Source organism: Choloepus didactylus, chromosome X (genome assembly GCF_015220235.1).
Source record: "Choloepus didactylus isolate mChoDid1 chromosome X, mChoDid1.pri, whole genome shotgun sequence".
NCBI lineage: Eukaryota > Metazoa > Chordata > Mammalia > Pilosa > Megalonychidae > Choloepus > Choloepus didactylus.
The window spans coordinates 78,488,195-78,504,064 of record NC_051334.1 but is presented as its reverse complement, the minus strand read 5'-3'; the positions used below and the strand labels follow the sequence as shown (position 1 = coordinate 78,504,064).

At 38.0% G+C, this 15,870-nt stretch overlaps 1 protein-coding gene across 1 annotated transcript; it reads left to right on the top strand.

Annotated features, from left to right (window-relative positions):
* The first annotated feature begins 237 nt into the window (after positions 1-237).
* On the top strand, positions 238-3,387 carry PABPC1L2B (poly(A) binding protein cytoplasmic 1 like 2B). Its single transcript, XM_037821706.1, has one exon. It carries the CDS (start codon positions 591-593, stop codon positions 1,191-1,193), a length of 603 nt encoding a protein of 200 aa, XP_037677634.1. The 5' UTR covers positions 238-590; the 3' UTR covers positions 1,194-3,387.
* The last annotated feature ends 12,483 nt before the right edge of the window (positions 3,388-15,870 follow it).

Genomic DNA, 15,870 nt, shown 5'->3' with positions numbered 1-15,870 from the left:
TCCTCGGCCCGGGTTCCGGCGGCCAGCCGCCCTCCTGTCCACTCCTGCTTCTCCGCCCTCCAGCTCGCTAGAAGGGAGGTCGCGGCAGCGGCCCGGCGGCAGCGGTGACCGTGGCGACAGCGGCGGCGACCGTGGCGGCGGCGGCGGCGGCGGCAGCAGAGGCTGCCGCGGCAACCGTGGCGGAGGCGGTGGCGGAGGCCTCCGTGGCGGAGGCGGAAGCAGAGGTGGAGGCTGAGGTGGAGGCCAAGGCCTCGGTAGAAGAGGCGGCGGCGGAGGCCACCCTGGGGGAGGCTACGGCCGCCCTGGTTGGGGAGGAGGTGGAGGCCGCGCTGGCGTCCGCGGCGGGGGCAGAGGCCAACGCTGCCAAATCCGCCGCCGCTGCGGAGGCTGCGGTGCCCCCCTTGGGGGAGGCGGATGCGGCTGTAGCTGCAGCTGTGGATGCGGTTGCGGATGCGGGTGCGGGTGCTGCTGCTGGTGCCGCTGCTGCGGGGGCGGCGTCGGTGGAGGCGGCAACCGCCGCAGCAGCCACCGCGGGTACTGATGCGGATGCGGAGACTGGCGGGGGCGCCGAGGGGAACCCGGACTTCCCCATGGCCTCGCTCTACGTGGGCGACCTGCACCCCGAGGTGACTGAGACAATGCTGTACGAGAAGTTCAGCCCCGCGGGGCCCATCCTCTCCATCCGTATTTGCAGGGACAAGATCACCCGCCGCTCGCTGGGTTACGCCTATGTCAACTTCCAGCAACCGGTGGACGCCAAGCGGGCCCTGGAAACCCTGAACTTTGATGTCATCAAGGGCAGGCCGGTGCGCATCATGTGGTCCCAGCGGGACCCCTCGCTTCGCAAGAGTGGCGTGGGCAACGTCTTCATCAAGAACCTGGGCAAGACCATCGACAATAAGGCGCTATACAACATCTTCTCGGCTTTTGGCAACATCCTCTCCTGCAAAGTGGCCTGCGACGAAAAGGGTCCCAAGGGCTACGGGTTCGTGCACTTCCAGAAGCAAGAGTCCGCCGAGCGGGCCATCGACGCGATGAATGGCATATTCCTGAACTACCGCAAAATTTTCGTCGGGAGATTCAAATCGCACAAAGAACGGGAGGCCGAAAGGGGAGCCTGGGCCAGGCAGTCCACCAGTGCTGACGTCAAGGCTTTCGAGGAAGACACTGAGGAGGAGGCCACTGTGCGATGAAGACACACCAGGAGAGAAAAAGCCAGCAGAGCCAAACCTTGGCTCTCACCGGGTTTACAGTCCCTGGCCCATCCCCACCCCTACCAGCATTGTATTGTAACTGGAGTGCAGGTTTCTCCTCTCTCTCTACCCCCTTCTCTCTTCCCATTTCCCCACTTACTTGCCTCTCCCCTCCCCAGGCTCCCTCCTTTTCCACCCCAACTCCCCTTCTCTTCCACCCCAACTCCCCTTCTCTTCCACCCCAACTCCCCTTCTCTTCCACCCCAACTCACCTTCTCTCTAGTCCCCTTCTGTACCCACTCAGTCTCCTTCTACCCCCCTCCCCCAACAAGGGCATTGTAAATAATCTTGCTAATCTGTGCCATTTGATAGGTTACACCTGCCTATTCTCCTCGTGATTTGGTTTAAAAAGCATTTTCTTTCTCTTTTTATTACTGCAAGGTGATACAATTACAAGGTAGAAACATCAGGAAGGAGATGAAATCAGATGAGGAAAAACCAAGAAAATAATTACTCCCCATGATCCTACTATCCAGAAGCAACCATTTTTATATTTTTGGTGTGCTGTTTTTCCAGGCTCTCTTCTCTCACTCTCTCTCCCTCCCTCACCCCAACCCATCTTCCCTCTTAACACACTGTTACAGAATGGTTGGTGTATGTGGTGTTTCTTAATCTTCTTTTTCAGAAGCTAAAACCGAACAAAAATCAACCCATTGAACGTCTTTCCATGTTGTTCAACAGGCTTCCAAATGTCATGTTCAGTGCCTGCAGAGTGCTCCAGTGTCTCTATGGACCTTAACATTTCTGTAATCATTCCCGCATTGTTGGACATTCAAGTAGGGCCTAGCTGTGTTTAAAACCAATACTGCATACTGATGAGTGAATCCATCCTTGTCAAGCCAAATCTTCTGGAGCATCCCAGACGGTTTCCTTAAGTGTGGACTTGCAGGACCAGTACATATGGACATTATTAAGACTTTTACTGTTGTGTTGACAAATGGCCCCTTCCACAAGCATTGTACCGATTTGTATTCGTGGCAGCCAGCACAGCTAGTAAAAAGAATATGCCCATTTCCCCTGCTTAGTCTCCTGGTTACTATAATTGATGTGTGTGTGTGTGTGTGTGTGTGCGCGTGCATGCAAGTGTTTCTCATGGCCATCTTAATATGCTACAAATGATATTTCATTGTCTTTGGTTGTTTTGCTGGATGTAAACACTATTTATCTCCCCTTCTCCTCTTCCCACTCCCACCCTTCTCACTGTTGTCAGAAAAATAATTCAGCTTCATTGCAGGAAAAATCACAATGCAGACAAGCTAATAGAAGAAAATTAATATCTCCAGTAACCAATCCTAATGACCACCCATACCTTCCTGATACATTTTCATCTGTACCTAGTCAATATTTTTCATATGATATATATTATATATATGTGAATTTTTATGTACATGGTATTTCAGTATCTGCTTTTTCATACAGAAATATATAGATAGATATAGATGTATAGATATATATACTTGAACTTCCTTTCATTTCATTAAATATTCTTCTAAAATAGTTTCCATGGATGTTTAGTGCTCCAGTGTATGGATATATAGAGGGATAGATAAATATATGTATATATATGGTCATATCTATATCCATATTCAGATATAGATGTAAGTGTATTTGCTTTGTTTTAAATATTTCTTCATTGTTGAACATCTAGTTTATTTCTGTGTTTTTTCCTATCTAGACCAAAGCTGACAAGAACATTATATTGCACAAAACTTGCTGACATTCAAGATTATTTCCTGAAAAAACATTGCTAGAAGAAGAAACAAAAGATCAAAGCATTTGGGCAGTTTGAAATCTTAGTAAAATTGCTTGCATTATTAAATTACCATCCATAAAGATAGTACCAGTTTACCCTCATAAGGTATTCAAGTATTGTGAGAAGACCTGTATACTTGGATAATTTTCAGGATTTGTATTATAATAATTTCTGCACTCTCCCAATTCTTAATCTGGGTACCAGGAGCTTTTTGGTTTTTATTTATTTTAGACATTTTTATACAATAATACATTATCATACCAGAAAACATTTTAAAATTGGTACAGTCAAAATTATTACTAATTCCATCACTTGACAAGAAACACTTTGAATAAGTAAACATGTACATAAATAAATACCTTCAAAATGTAATATATTATGCATTGTGTCACTGTGGTATATTTTCACTATAATTTATTTCTTACCAAATTATTAACTCTCATAATTTTATTTTTCTTAATAGTCCATTGTATATATGAGCTTTAATTTCTAAAGCACAACTCCTTGATGTATGTTGAAGTGGTTCCAGTTTTTTCCTTTTAAGATTCATTGTATGGAGCACACCTTTGTAGCTGAATGTTTGCTGACATCTAAGGATTTTTAATTGTCTTATAGACAATTAAAAAACAGTCTGTTTTCAAATGCTTCTTCCATGAAGTTTATATTCACCAGCAATGTAGGATAGTGTGTGTTTCCCTACTCATCTTCTTAAAGTAGTATTTCTTTCTGAGGTTTGAGAAACTGGTTAGGCTTATACATTTAAAAATTTTTATTTCATTTTACAAGGGCATTGCTATAAAAGGAGACATGTATTAAATATATACAACAACCACTTTAAAGAGGTTATTTTCTATACCTTTGTAGGCCCTTGCCTATTCACCTACAAATTTTAAAACAAATATAGAATCATATTGAATATATTCTGTCAAAATTTGCTTTTCAATATATTGTAAGTATATCTAAAACATCTATGGCTAGTCAATACTCTCCACAACTCACTGTCATTATATAGGTAGACCAGATTTTTAAAAAGTATTTCCCCATTTTGGACTTTAAAGTAGTTTCTAAATTTTCTCCATTAAACCCAAATATATGGTGAATAATTTTGCAATCAAATTCTTGTAGTATTATTTACTTAACATCGATATCTAGAAGTGTAATTGAAAAGTAGAGGCCTTTTAAAATCTTTTAATTGTACCATCAAGTGGCCTGGATGCAATTTATCCTCCACCAACATTTTTGAATAATGTCCATTTCCTGCACAATTTTCCCCTGGGTAACATAAACTCTCCTTATTTTTAACCAATATAATGCTATAAAAAGTGTACCTTAATTTATGTCTTCCTTTTTCAATATTTAAAGTCTTTTTGTTCTCCTTGTTATTCAAATAATAAGTTCATTTTAAAAAGAAAGCAAATGGCATTGATAGGCAAAAAAACGAAAAAACATCACTGGTCATTTTCCTATCCAGAGCTAACTCTCAACCTTTTCATCTATTCTATAGATCCATTTTGATAGGTTTCATCTGGCCTGCCAATTTTGATGGATTCAGGTGGGTGTCTGTTGTTTCTGGTTTTTCTTTGTTCAAACCAAAAGCTGCTAAGAATATCTTGATGCATAATTAATTGTCTACGTTCAGTATTATTTCCTGAACATTCTTACAAACAGATTTGTAGGATCCCAGTGCTGTTATTTGGTACATGTGATTTTAAGTTTTATACATTTTTAATTAAAGAGATAATAAAGGTTCATTACTGAATATCAGCAATTTCAGATTACAAGGAAATGAATTTAAAATTACCTATAACCCTTCTTTAAAATTGCTGTTAACATAATGGCATGTACCTTTCCAGGATTATGCATGCAAAGATAAATATATATATATATATATATATATATATATATATATATATACACATATATTTGTGTATTTTATATTATATAGCAGATACATAATCATTACATATAAAATAACATACATTTTTCTTGTATATAAAATATGAAACCACACCTTACACTATTATATTGCTCCAGAAACTTTAATACATAAACCTTGGACATATTTTCATGGTTATTTTTTTCACATCATTTACAGTGGTCTTTAAACATTTGTGGTATGTACAGATTGACTTGTTTCTTAATTCCTTCAATGTAGGATATTTTCTTTGTTCTCAATTCTACTTTAATTTCAGACCACCATGTTGATTATCTTTTACCTAAATTTACAGTACTATTCATAGTCATTTCCATAGGAAACATCATAGAATTTTTTAAAAAAGCAGAATAAATGTATAGAGCATTTTAAAAAATGTTTTACTGTAGTAACATGTATGCAGCTCAAAATTTCTCAATTTTTATACCTCATGGTCAAATTTCCACTTATAAAGTTGTGTCAACTTACACTATTACTGTTATTTTCAGTCTATAAGTTCACCCACTATTCTGCATAAGGCTCTGAAATGGGGATTAGATTTAATTTTATTCTTTGCTATACTTTAAGTGGATAAATATGATTTATGTATTTTTTATTAAATTCAGTTTTATTGAAATACATTCACGCACCATACAATCATCCATGATATACAATCCACTGTCCACAGTATAACATAGTTATGCGTTCATCACCGCAATCTATCTCTGAACATTTTCCTTACATCAGAAAGAACCAGAAGAATAAAAAATAAAAGTGAAAAAAGAACACCGAAATCATCCCCCCATCCCACCCCATTTGTCCTTTAGTTTTTTTTTTTAATTTTATTTTTTTAATTAAATTCAGTTTTATTGAAATACATTCACACACCATACAATCATCCATGATATACAATCCACTGTCCACAGTATGATAACATAGTTATGCGTTCATCACCCCAATCTGTCTCTGAACATTTTCCTTACATCAGAAAGAACCAGAACAAGAATAAAAAATAAAAGTGAAAAAAGAACACCCAAATCATCCCCCCATCCCACCGCATTTGTCCTTTAGTTTTTTTTTTTTTAATTTTATTTTTTTTTATTAAATTCAGTTTTATTGAAATACATTCACACACCATACAATCATCCATGATATACAATCCACTGTCCACAGTATGATAACATAGTTATGCGTTCATCACCACAATCTATCTCAGAACATTTTCCTTACATCAGAAAGAACCAGAACAAGAACAAAAAATAAAAGTGAAAAAAGAACACCCAAATCATCCCCCCATCCCACCCCATTTGTCCTTTAGTTTTTATCCCCATTCCTCCACTCATCCATACACTAGATAAAGGGGGTGTGATCCACAAGGTCTTCACAATCACACTGTCACCCCTTGTAATCTACATTATTATATAATTGTCTTCAGGAGTCCAGACTGCTGGGTTGGAGTTTGGTAGTTTCAGGTATTTACTTCTAGCTATTCCAATACATTAAAGCCTAAGAGGTGTTATCTATATAGTGCATAAGAATGTCCACCAGAGTGACCTCTCGACTCCATTTGGAATCTCTCAGCCACTGAAACTATTTCGTCTCATTTTTCATCCCCCTTTTGGTCAAGAAGATACTCTCAGTCCCACGATGCCGGGTCCACATTCATCCCCGGGAGTCATACTCTGCGTTGCCAGGGAGATTTACACCCCTGGGAGTCAGGTCCCACGTAGTGGGGAGGGCAGCGAGTTCACCTGTTGAGATGGCTCAGTTAGAGAGAGAGAGGGCCACATCGGAGCAACAAAGAGGTACTCAGGGGGAGACTCTTAGGCACCATTACATACAACTTTAGACTCTCCTTTGTGGTAATGAGCTTCATAAGGGCAAGTCCCATGCTTGAGGGCTCAGCACATCAAACCGCCAGTCCCAATGTTTGTGACAACATCAACACCAGTCCAGGTGAGGATGTCCAACACATCCGCACCTTCCCCCAGATCCTTGGGGCTGGGGAGGGGGAGGCTGTAAATATATTTTTTATTATCTGCCCAAATTACTCTAGGATGTGTCACTATTTCACTCCAGCCTATACTAACCTACCGTATCTCACTTCCTATTCAAAGTTCCATGCAATTGTGGTGTTTGAACAAATCGACTGTAGAGTTGTACCGTTTAGAAAATTTAGATCCTGTACCAAATAGATATCTATTCCCTTGGTCTCATATCAAAGTTGAAGTTTTAAAACACAATCAGTTTCAACCTTTACCCTTTGGCCTGGCTTGCCCTGGTCTTAACCAGACCTGCTTCATTCATATCACTAATTGAAGTCTGGGCTCTTTTTCAGCTTTTTTTTTTTTTTTTTTGACAGTGGCTGTATGCGCTAATACTGACATTCATATCTGCCGAGCTCTAGCTCTGAGTTTCAGGTGTCTCAGAGATATGCATTGTTCCAGAGACCAATCAGGTTATACGCTAGGGGATCAGCATCTCAAAGTTTAGAGATAGGCCTTACAATTCAGGGATAGAGTTAACTGCTGTAAGAGCTTACAATCTAGGGACTATTAGAATTATTGTGTCCACGTTAGGCTATGTTCTAAGATTCAATTCTGAGTTTACACATTGTAGTTAGTCCATATTGGTGAGGCATCATCCTCTCACCATGTTTTCTCCAACACTTTTACTCCTATATATATATTTTCCTACAATTTTATAGAGTTATATTCACATACCATACATTTATCCACAGTGTACAATCAGTTGTTCATGGTATCATCATAACGTTGTGCATTTATCACCACAATCAGCACTTGAACATACTGATTACTACAAGAAAAATTGTTTTTTTTTTAGCAATAAGAAAAAATGATAAAAAGAAAAATAACATGTCATACAATACAATATACTACTAAGGACAGCAAATAACACCCCTACCAAGAATCCCATATTACTCCCCTATATCCCCCTCTCATATACATTTAGCATTGGCATATTGCCTTTGTTACATTTAATGGAGGTATATTACAATGTTACTGTTGACCATAGACTCCAGTTTGCTTTGATTATGTTTTTTTCCTGAATACCATCCCTTTTTCAAATTTCTACATGGTTGACATTCATTTGCTTTCCCACATGCAAAAACATTTTTATATTTGTATATTTAGTAACAGTCATTGGCCACTCCAGTTTTTGCCACGTTATACAGTCCCAGTCTTTATCATCTATCTTTACCTCTGGTGTCATACATTCTCCTATCCCACCTCTTTCAGCTTTACTCACAGACATCTTTGTTCAGTGTACTTACAATACCGTGCTACCATCACACAGTATTATGCTATCTATTTCTGGATCTATGCAATCAATCCTAAACATTCTGTAGTCCTTCAGCATCAAATGGCTGATCTCTGCCCTCTTTCTATCTCCTGGTCGCCTGTGTTGTCAGCTTTTAACTCCCAAAGTTTGTTCATTAATGTCTGTTCATATTAGTGAGACCATACAGAATCTGTCCTTTTGTTTCTGGCTAACTTCACTCAACATAATGTCCTCAAGGTTCATCCACATTATTACATGATCCATGTCTTTGTTCTGTCTTACAGCTGCATAATATTCCATCATGTGTATATACCACAGTTTGTTTATCCACTCGTCCTTTGATGGACATTTGGGCTGTTTCCATCTCTTGGCAATTGTGAATAATGCTGCAGTAAACATTGGTTTACAAATGTCTGTTTGTGTCTTAAGTTTCAGTTCCTCTGAGTATATACCCAGCAATGGAATAGCTGGGTCATATGGCAAATCTATATTTAGCTTCCTGAGGAACCTCCATACTGTCTTCCAGAGTGGTTGCACCATTCTACATTCCCACCAACAATGAATAAGTGTGCCTCTTTCTCCACATCCTCTCCAGCACTTGTCATTTTCTGCTTTTTGGATAATGGCCATTCTGGTATGTGTGAGATGATATCTCATTGTGGTTTTGATTTGCATTTCCTTAATAGCCAGTGAAGTTGAGCATTTTTTCATATGCTTTTGAGCCATTTGTATTTCCTCTTCGTAAAAATATCTGTTCATGTCTTTTGCCCATTTTTTAATTGGATTGTTTTTCTTTCTGTTATTGAGATGCAGGATTCCTTTATATATTTGGGATATTAAACCCTTATCTGATATGTGGTTTCCAAATATCATCTCCCATTATGTAGGTTGCCTTTTTACTTTTCTGACAAAGTCCTTTGATGTACAAAAGTGTTTAATTTTGAGGAGATCCCATTTGTCTATTTGTTCTTTGGTTGCTCGTGTCTTGGGTGTGAGGTCTAAGAAACCACCTCCTTTCACAAGATCTTTAAGATATTGCCCTACATTTTCTTCTAAGAGTTTTATGGTCTTGGTGCTAATGTTTAGGTCTTTGATCCACTTTGAGTTAATTTTGGTATAAGGTGTTAGATGGACATCCTCTTTCATTCTTTTGGAAATGGATATCCAGTTCTCCAAACACCATTTATTGAACAGGCTGCTCTTTCCCAGTTGCTTCGGCTTCACTGCCTTATCAAAGATCAGTTGTCCATAGATGTAAGGGTCTACTTCTGAACACTCAGTTCGATTCCATTGATCAGTATATCTGTCCTTATGCCAGTACCATGCTGTTTTGAGCACTGTAGCTTTGTAATATGCTTCAAAGTCAGGTAGTGTGAGACCTCCCACTTCATTCCTCTTTCTCAAGACATTTTTGGCTATTCAGGGCACTTTACCCTTCCAAATAAATTTAGTTATTGGTTTTTCTATTTCTGTAAAGTAAGTTGTTGGATTTGAATTGGTATTGCATTGAATCTGTAAATCAGTTTAGGTAAAATTGCCATCTTAACTATATTTAGTCTTCCAATCCATGAACATTGTATGTTCTTCCATTTTTTCAGGTCTTGTTCAATTTCTTTTAGCAGTTTCTTATAGTTTTCTATGTAAAGGTCTTTTGTGTCCTTGGTTAAGTTTATTCCTAAATACTTGATTCTTTTGGTTGCTATTGTAAATGGGATTTTTTTTCTTGATTTCCTCCTCTTGTTGCACATTACTTGTGTATAGGAACACTACAGATTTTTGCGTGTTGATCTTGTAGCCTGCTACTTTGCTGTATTCATGTATTCATTGACTAGTTCTAGTAGCTTTGCTGTAGATTTTTCTGGATTTCCTACATATAGAATCATGTCATCTGCAAATAGTGAAAGTTTTACTTCTTCCTCTCCAATTTGGATGCCTTTTATTTCTTTTTCTTGCCTAATTGCTCTAGCTAGAACTTCCAGCACAATGTTGAATAACAACAGTGATAGTAGGCATCCCTGTCTTGTTCCTGATCTTAGAGGAAAAGCTTTCAGTCCCTCCCCATTGAGTGTGACATTAGCTGTGGGTTTTTCATATATTGCCTTTATCATATTGAAAAAGTTCCCTTCTATTCCTATCCTTTGAAGTGTTTTCATCAGGAAAGGATGTTGAATTTTGACAAATGCCTTTTCTGCATCAATCGAGATGATCATGTGGTTCTTCTGCTTTGATTTATTGATGTGGGGTATTACATTAATTGATTTTCTTGTGTTGAACCAGCCTTGCATACCTGGAATAAATCCCACCTGGTCGTGGTGTATAATTCTTTTAATGTGCTGCTGGATTCGATTTGCGAGTATTTTGTTGAGGATTTTTGCGTCTATATTCATTAAAGAAATTGGTCTTTAATTTTCTTTTTTTTTTGTAGTATCTTTGCCTGGTTTTGGTATTAGGGTGATGATGGCTTCATAGAAAGAGTTAGGTAGCTTTCCCTCTTCTTCAATTTTTTTGAAGAGATTGAGCAGGATTGGTACTAATTCGTTCTTGAATGCTTGGTAGAATTCACATGTGAAACCATCTGGTCCTGGGCTTTTCCTTTTTGGGAGCTTTTTGATGACTGACTCAATCTCTTTACTTGTGATTGATTTGTTGAGGTCATCTATTTCTTATTGAGTTAATGTTGGTTGTTTATGCTTTTCTAGGAAGTTGTCCATTTCATCTAAGTTGTCTAGTTTATTAGCATATAGTTGCTCATAGTATCTTCTCATTATCTCCTTAATTTCTGCAGGGTCGGTAGTTATATTTCCTTTCCCATTTCTGATTGCATTTATTTGCATCTGCTCTCTCTTTTTTTTTGTTAGCCTAGCCAGTGGTCCATTGATTTTATTGATTTTCTCAAAGAACCAACTTCTGGTTTTGTTGATTCTCCCTGTTGTTTTCTGTTCTCAATTGCATTTATTTCTGCTCTAATCTTTGTTATTTCTTCCCTTCTGCTTGCTTTGGGGTTAGTTTGCTGTTCTTTCTCTAATTCCTCCAGGTGAGCAGTTAACTCTTCAATTTTTGCTCTCTCTTCTCTTTTAATATAGGCATTTAGGGCAATAAATTTCCCTCTCAGCACCGCCTTTGCTGCATCCCATAAGTTTTGATAAGTTGTGTTTTCATTGTCATTTGCCTCGAGGTATTTACTAATTTCTCTTGTAATTTATTCCTTTACCCACTGGTTTTCTAAGAGGGTGTTGTTTAGCCTCCATATGTTTGTGAATTTTATGACCTTCTGCCTTTTATTTATTTCCAACTTCATTCCATTGTGGTCTGAGAAAGTGTTTTGCATAATATCAATATTTTTAAATTTGTTGAGACTTGCTTTGTGACCCAACATGTGGTCTATCCTAGAGAATGTTCCATGAGCACTTGAGGAAAAAGTGTATCCCACTGTTGTTGGATGTAGTGTTCTATAAATGTCTGTCAAGTCTAGTTCATTTATCATACAATTCAACATCTCTGTTTCTTTAGTGATCCTCTGTCTAGATGTTCTATCCATTGATGAGAGTGGTGTATTGAAGTCTCCAACTATTATTGTAGAGGTATCTATTTCTCCTTTCAGTGATCGCAGTGTTTGCCTCATGAATTTTGGGGCATTCTGGTTTGGTGCATAAATATTTATGACTGTTATGTTTTCTTGATGAATTGACCCTTTATTAATATATAGTGTCCTTCTTTGTCTCTTTTAATTGTTTCACTTTTGAAGTCTAACTTGTCTGATATTAATATAGCTACTCCTGCTTTTTTCTGGTTGTTGTTTGCATGAAATATCTTTTTCCAACCTTTCACTTTCAGTCTATGTTTGTCCTTGTGTCTAAAGTGAGTTTCTTCTAGACAGCATATAGATGGGTCCTGTTTTTTAATCTATTCTGCCAGTCTGTGTCTTTTTATTGGGGAGTTTAATCCATTTACATTTAGTGTTATTACTGTAAGGGCAGTACTTTCTACTACCATTTTGCTTTTTGGAATTTATATGTCATATCTTATTTTTTCCTCTCCTTTTACCTTTCCTGATAATCTTCATTTCTGCACTCTTCTCCAACTCTCTCTCTCCTGTCTTTTCCTATCAGCCTGTAGCACTCCCTTTAGTATTTCTTGTAGTGCCGGTCTCTTATTCACAAACTCTCTCAGTGTCTGTTTGTCTGAAAATGTTTTAATCTCTCCCTCATTTTTGAAGGAAAGTTTTGCTGGATATAGAATTCTTGGTTGGCAGTTTTTCTCTTTCAGTATCTTAAATATATCATGCCACTGTCTTCTTGCCTCCATGGTTTCTGCAGACAAATCTGTACATAGTCTTATTGACCTTCCCTTGTATGTGATGGATTGCTTTTCTCTTGCTGCTTTCAGAATCCTCTCTTTGTCTTTGACATTGGACAATCTGACCAGTAAGTGTCTTGGAGTAGGTCTATTGGGATCTATTCTATTTGGGGTACGTTGTACTTCTTGAATCTCTAATTTTCTGTCTTTTATAAGAGTTGGGAAATTTTCAGTGAATATGTCTTCTATTTCTCTTTCTGCCCCCTTTCCCCTCTCTTCTCCTTCTGGGATACCCATAACACATATTTTTGTGTGTTTCATGTTGTCACTCAGCTCCCTAAGACCCTGCTCATATTTTTCCATTTTTTTCACCATCTGTTCTTTTGTGTGTATGAATTCGAATGATCTGTCTTCCAGTTCACTGATCCTTTCTTCTGCCTGTTTAAATCTACTGTTGTGTCCCTCCATTGTGTTTTTCATCTCCTCCATTGTGGCCTTCATTTCCATGAGTTCTGCCATTTGTTTTTTTAAGTTTATGAATTCTTCTTTATGGTCAGCCAGTATCTTCTTTATATCCTTCAGCTCTTTTGCTATATCTTCCTTCATTTCATCAAATTTATTTAGCATTAGTTGCCTCCACTCCTGTGTCTCAGCTGAGCTATTAGTTTGTTCCTTTGGTTGGTCCATGTTTTCGTGTTTCCTGGTATGGCTTGTTATCTTAAGTCGTCTAGGCATCTGATTTTCTTGATTAGTTTATTTTGGAGCTTGTTTTCTGTCTTTTACCTAGTGGTTTTCTTGTTGGTTGGCTTTGTTCTCTGGCCTCTGCTATTCAGTTCAACTTATTCTAGACCTCTAACTTAGGTTCTATTTAGTTGATCAGAATTTTTCCCCTCTTCTTTTTTCTGTTTCTTGCTCTGCCTCTATGTAACCTTTTTGTGAGTGGGTCTCCTCAGATATGGTCGACCCTAGTCAGATTTTCCCAGTCTAGTGAGGCCCAGGTCTCATTGGGAGGGTATGGAGTTTTCCTGAGAATGAGACCCTCCTATGAGGCCTTTAGAATTGGTGCTTTTCCTCTCTTGTCCAGCAGGTGGCGCTGGCCAGCCCGCAGTTCCCCCACCAGTGTAAGGAGGTATGGAGCCTTTAGTTCTCCTGGTGACTCTGATCCTGTCAGGGGCGTGGCTGACTGAAGCCGGAATCTGAATTCCAGCCCCTGGGGTCTGAATTCCCAGAAGGAGGACTGCCAGTTGAGCTGGACCTCCCTCCACTCTCCCAATCCTCAGAACTCCAGTTGTCTCTCAGGGGCACTATTCCCTTCTCCTCTCTCCTCTTTGGGGCCTCTCCAGGTAGATTCCTTGGTCAGCAATGTTCGCTGCGATCTCAGCTTTTCCTCCAATTCCAAACTTGTGTCCAATGTGTGACTGGTTACTGGAGACCCCGAAAACACTGTTTCATATAGTTCTTGGGTAATTGCCAGCTGCTCTGTTCAGTGCCTCTTGGATGTCTGTCAATTTATGTATTTTTAAATTTTGATTTTTATAATACTATTTTTCCATTTATTTATGTTTGCTAGGCAAACAAATCTTAATATATTGTTAAATATATAGAAAAATCTTAATATATTGTCCAACAGAGAGAACATACATCTCAACCATAATCCTACCACTGGGCAAAATCCACATTTTAAATTTGTTGTATGACATTTAATACTTTTGTATATATATGCATGTGTAGATACATACAACTATATGTGCATATTAATTATGATCCAATACCTGTCTTTATTTTACTAAAATGCCTCGTGAACATATATCCATCTTAATAAGCATTACACAGTACTATTTACAGAAGTTACATACTGTATTACAGAAATGATGGACCATCATTTTTGTAAGCCAGCTGACATATATTAGTGGATTTTTGTTTTCAATTTTTAACATTAAAATGAAAGCTGAGGAAGACTATTTTGTAGCAGATTTTACATACATCCAAGAGTATTATTCATCATAAATTTATAGAAGTCTAATTACAAAATGAACACCACTGTCATGAAAACTGTGAGATTATTTCCACATTGGCCTTCCATAATCTTTACCCACTTTACAATTTTGCCCATGTGTAAATTAGTATTTTCTGTTTGCTTTGTTTTGTTATCTTCATCTGTAATTGTAATTCTTTTTAAACTGTGGGGAAAGAATGTCTATAAAAGCAAATAATTTTTCTATTTATTTTCAAACATTTTTTGAAATTGCTTAGAAGTCAGGATATAATAATCTTATATAGTATTTTAATTTGTATCAGGCACTGTTTTAAATGCTTCTCATATAATGACTTATTTAATACTCAAAACAGCCTTATGGGAAAATGTTATGGGTTGAGTTGTGTCCCCTAATAAGATATGTTCAAGTGGTAAACTCCAGTCCTGTGAGTGTGATCTTATTTGGAAATAGGGTCTTTGAAGATGTGATTAACTAAAATAAGATCAAGCTGGATTAGAGTGGACCAAATCCAATATGGCTGGTGTCCTTATAAGAAGAGACAAGCAGGCAGACACAGGGGATAAGGCCATGTGAGGATGGAGGCAGATGCATCCACAAGCCAAATAAAGCCAAGGATTGCTGACAAACACCAGAAGCTAGAAGAGAAAAGGAAGGATTCTCCCCTACAGTTTTCACAGAAAGCATGGCCCTGCCAACAACTTGAGGTTGGCCTTCTAGCTTTCAGAACTGTGAGATAGTAAATTTCTGCTGTTTTGAGCCACCCAGTTTGTTTGTTATGGGAACTTTAACAAAGATGGGTATATAGTACTGCTATCTCCATTTCATACATGAAGAAACTGAGGTGCTGAGAGACTAAGTTACATGCCCAAAGTCATACAGCTATCAACTGACACAGATAGAATTTGAATACACATAGTCTAGATTCAGTATCTGTGCTTTTAAGTACTGAACTATATATGTTTTTAAAGGCATAATGACTGTCCATAATGTTTTCTATGCCTTTCAAGCCTTTTTTTCTTATACATATATATGTGAATTTTAACAAAAAATATATTCAAATACATTTTCCTAATGTTGTTTGTTTAGTAAAACACACTTTGAAAAATCCATTATTGCCAAAAATAGATTTTAAGCAACTATGTTTTCAGTCATTGGAAAATATAATCTCTTTAAATAAGTCCTACTATTTGACATTTAATTTGCTTCTAATTTATTTGTATTAAAATATAAGCTCTAATGAGCCTTCTTGTATTCAAATTCAGTATTATTTCCTTATGATAAAATACTATTTGTTTAATTGCCAGTGGAAAGGCTATCAGCATTTTTCAAGTATTTTGAAAGTGGTGTGGTGAGTAG

Bases quoted from the DNA above. Each gene is read 5' to 3' on its own strand.
- PABPC1L2B (XM_037821706.1), top strand. From the start codon at position 591: ATGGCCTCGCTCTACGTGGGCGACCTGCACCCCGAGGTGACTGAGACA.